The sequence below is a fragment of the Hipposideros armiger genome, unplaced genomic scaffold, assembly GCF_001890085.2.
Source record: "Hipposideros armiger isolate ML-2016 unplaced genomic scaffold, ASM189008v1 scaffold_22, whole genome shotgun sequence".
Lineage (NCBI taxonomy): Eukaryota > Metazoa > Chordata > Mammalia > Chiroptera > Hipposideridae > Hipposideros > Hipposideros armiger.
The window spans coordinates 6,652,943-6,654,189 of NW_017731372.1; the positions used below are offsets into that span (position 1 = coordinate 6,652,943).

Genomic DNA, 1,247 nt, shown 5'->3' on the forward strand with positions numbered 1-1,247 from the left:
TTGGGCCAGTGAAGCAACGTCCTCCGCAACTAGACTGAAGAACAAAAGGATAGCAACTTGTCTGTTCCCCTTCCCCCAATTCCCCATTGCTGTTCCCATCCCCCAATTCCCCAATAAAAATGTTTTAAAAAAAAGAAAGGCGTTCTGCATGTCCCCAGCTTAGGATCCAATCTGCACATAGTTGTTGTTAGCTTTTACCAGTGAAACCCCTAAATCTAAGACAGATTAAAGACAGTTTAGTTTCTGTGATTGAATTGCAGAGCCTATTGCTTGGTTTTTCCTCCCCACATTAGGTAGCCTCTGAAGTACCCTTCCTGGGAAGCATTTGAGAATCACTATTTCAGACAACATAAAGCCCTTAAAAGGAAAAAATAGAGCCCTAGACTATTTGAGTCGATAACATATGGTTACCTTCACTAAAAATACGATCCTCACCTTGACTTATTTAATATTCAGGTAGTATAAAGTCTATAATGCATTTGTCTATTTTCAGGTATAACCTTAACTTTAACCCAGACAGCAGCAGAGCTGTTTGCTGATATCTCACGCAATAGAAGCTCTGATTTTGGATCCAGAGTCCGCAAGGTATTTCTAATAATAGTTTACCTTAAAGAGCACTTTCAAATATGTTATCTTACCTAATCATTGCAGCATCATTACGAAGAAGAGACAAAGAGAAAGAACTTCTCCAACATTTGCCTAAGGTCACATACTAGTTACACAACCTGGATTTTTTTGAATTCAATGTGTACTTACCTCTTGCCTCTTGTTTTCCCAACATTGGCCTAGAAAAATAAGTGGGAAGAAATTTGAATTTGAACATTTTTTTCTTGTATATTACAACTAAACTTGGGTATGAAAAATTGAGTTAATATAATTAAGCTTAAGCTTGACATTTTTATTCTTTGGTTTCCCAAGCAAGAAGACATTCCGGTTTTTTACTTTATTAAATTCTTCTCCCATCCCCCATTAACTGATTATTTAAAATATTTTTATAAAAGAGTGACCCATCTTTTTTCCATTATAGTATTCTGTTTTGTAATATGCATTTTCAGTTGTCTATAATTTCCAGTCTAGTAAGGCCTGTGATTCCAAGACTAGCTTCTTCAAAGAGGATATAATCAACAGTGCATTTTAAATATCTCCACCCTAAGGCATTGACTCGCCATTTCTTTTCAGGGCAATAACAAGATCCTTGCCTTCTCTCGGACTAGGCTGTTCTCAGACTAGGCTACTTGGCTATTTTT

The 1,247-nt window shown here is 36.6% G+C and overlaps 1 protein-coding gene across 1 annotated transcript in view; it reads left to right on the forward strand.

Annotated features, from left to right (window-relative positions):
* Positions 1 to 1,247, forward strand: part of INTS7 (integrator complex subunit 7) — a 59,590-nt gene that overhangs the window by 43,462 nt on the left and 14,881 nt on the right. Inside the window, exon 14 of the mRNA XM_019635457.1 lies at positions 521 to 585. Within this exon, the coding sequence (XP_019491002.1) occupies positions 521 to 585 (65 nt within the window). The remainder of the gene's footprint in view (positions 1 to 520; positions 586 to 1,247) is intronic.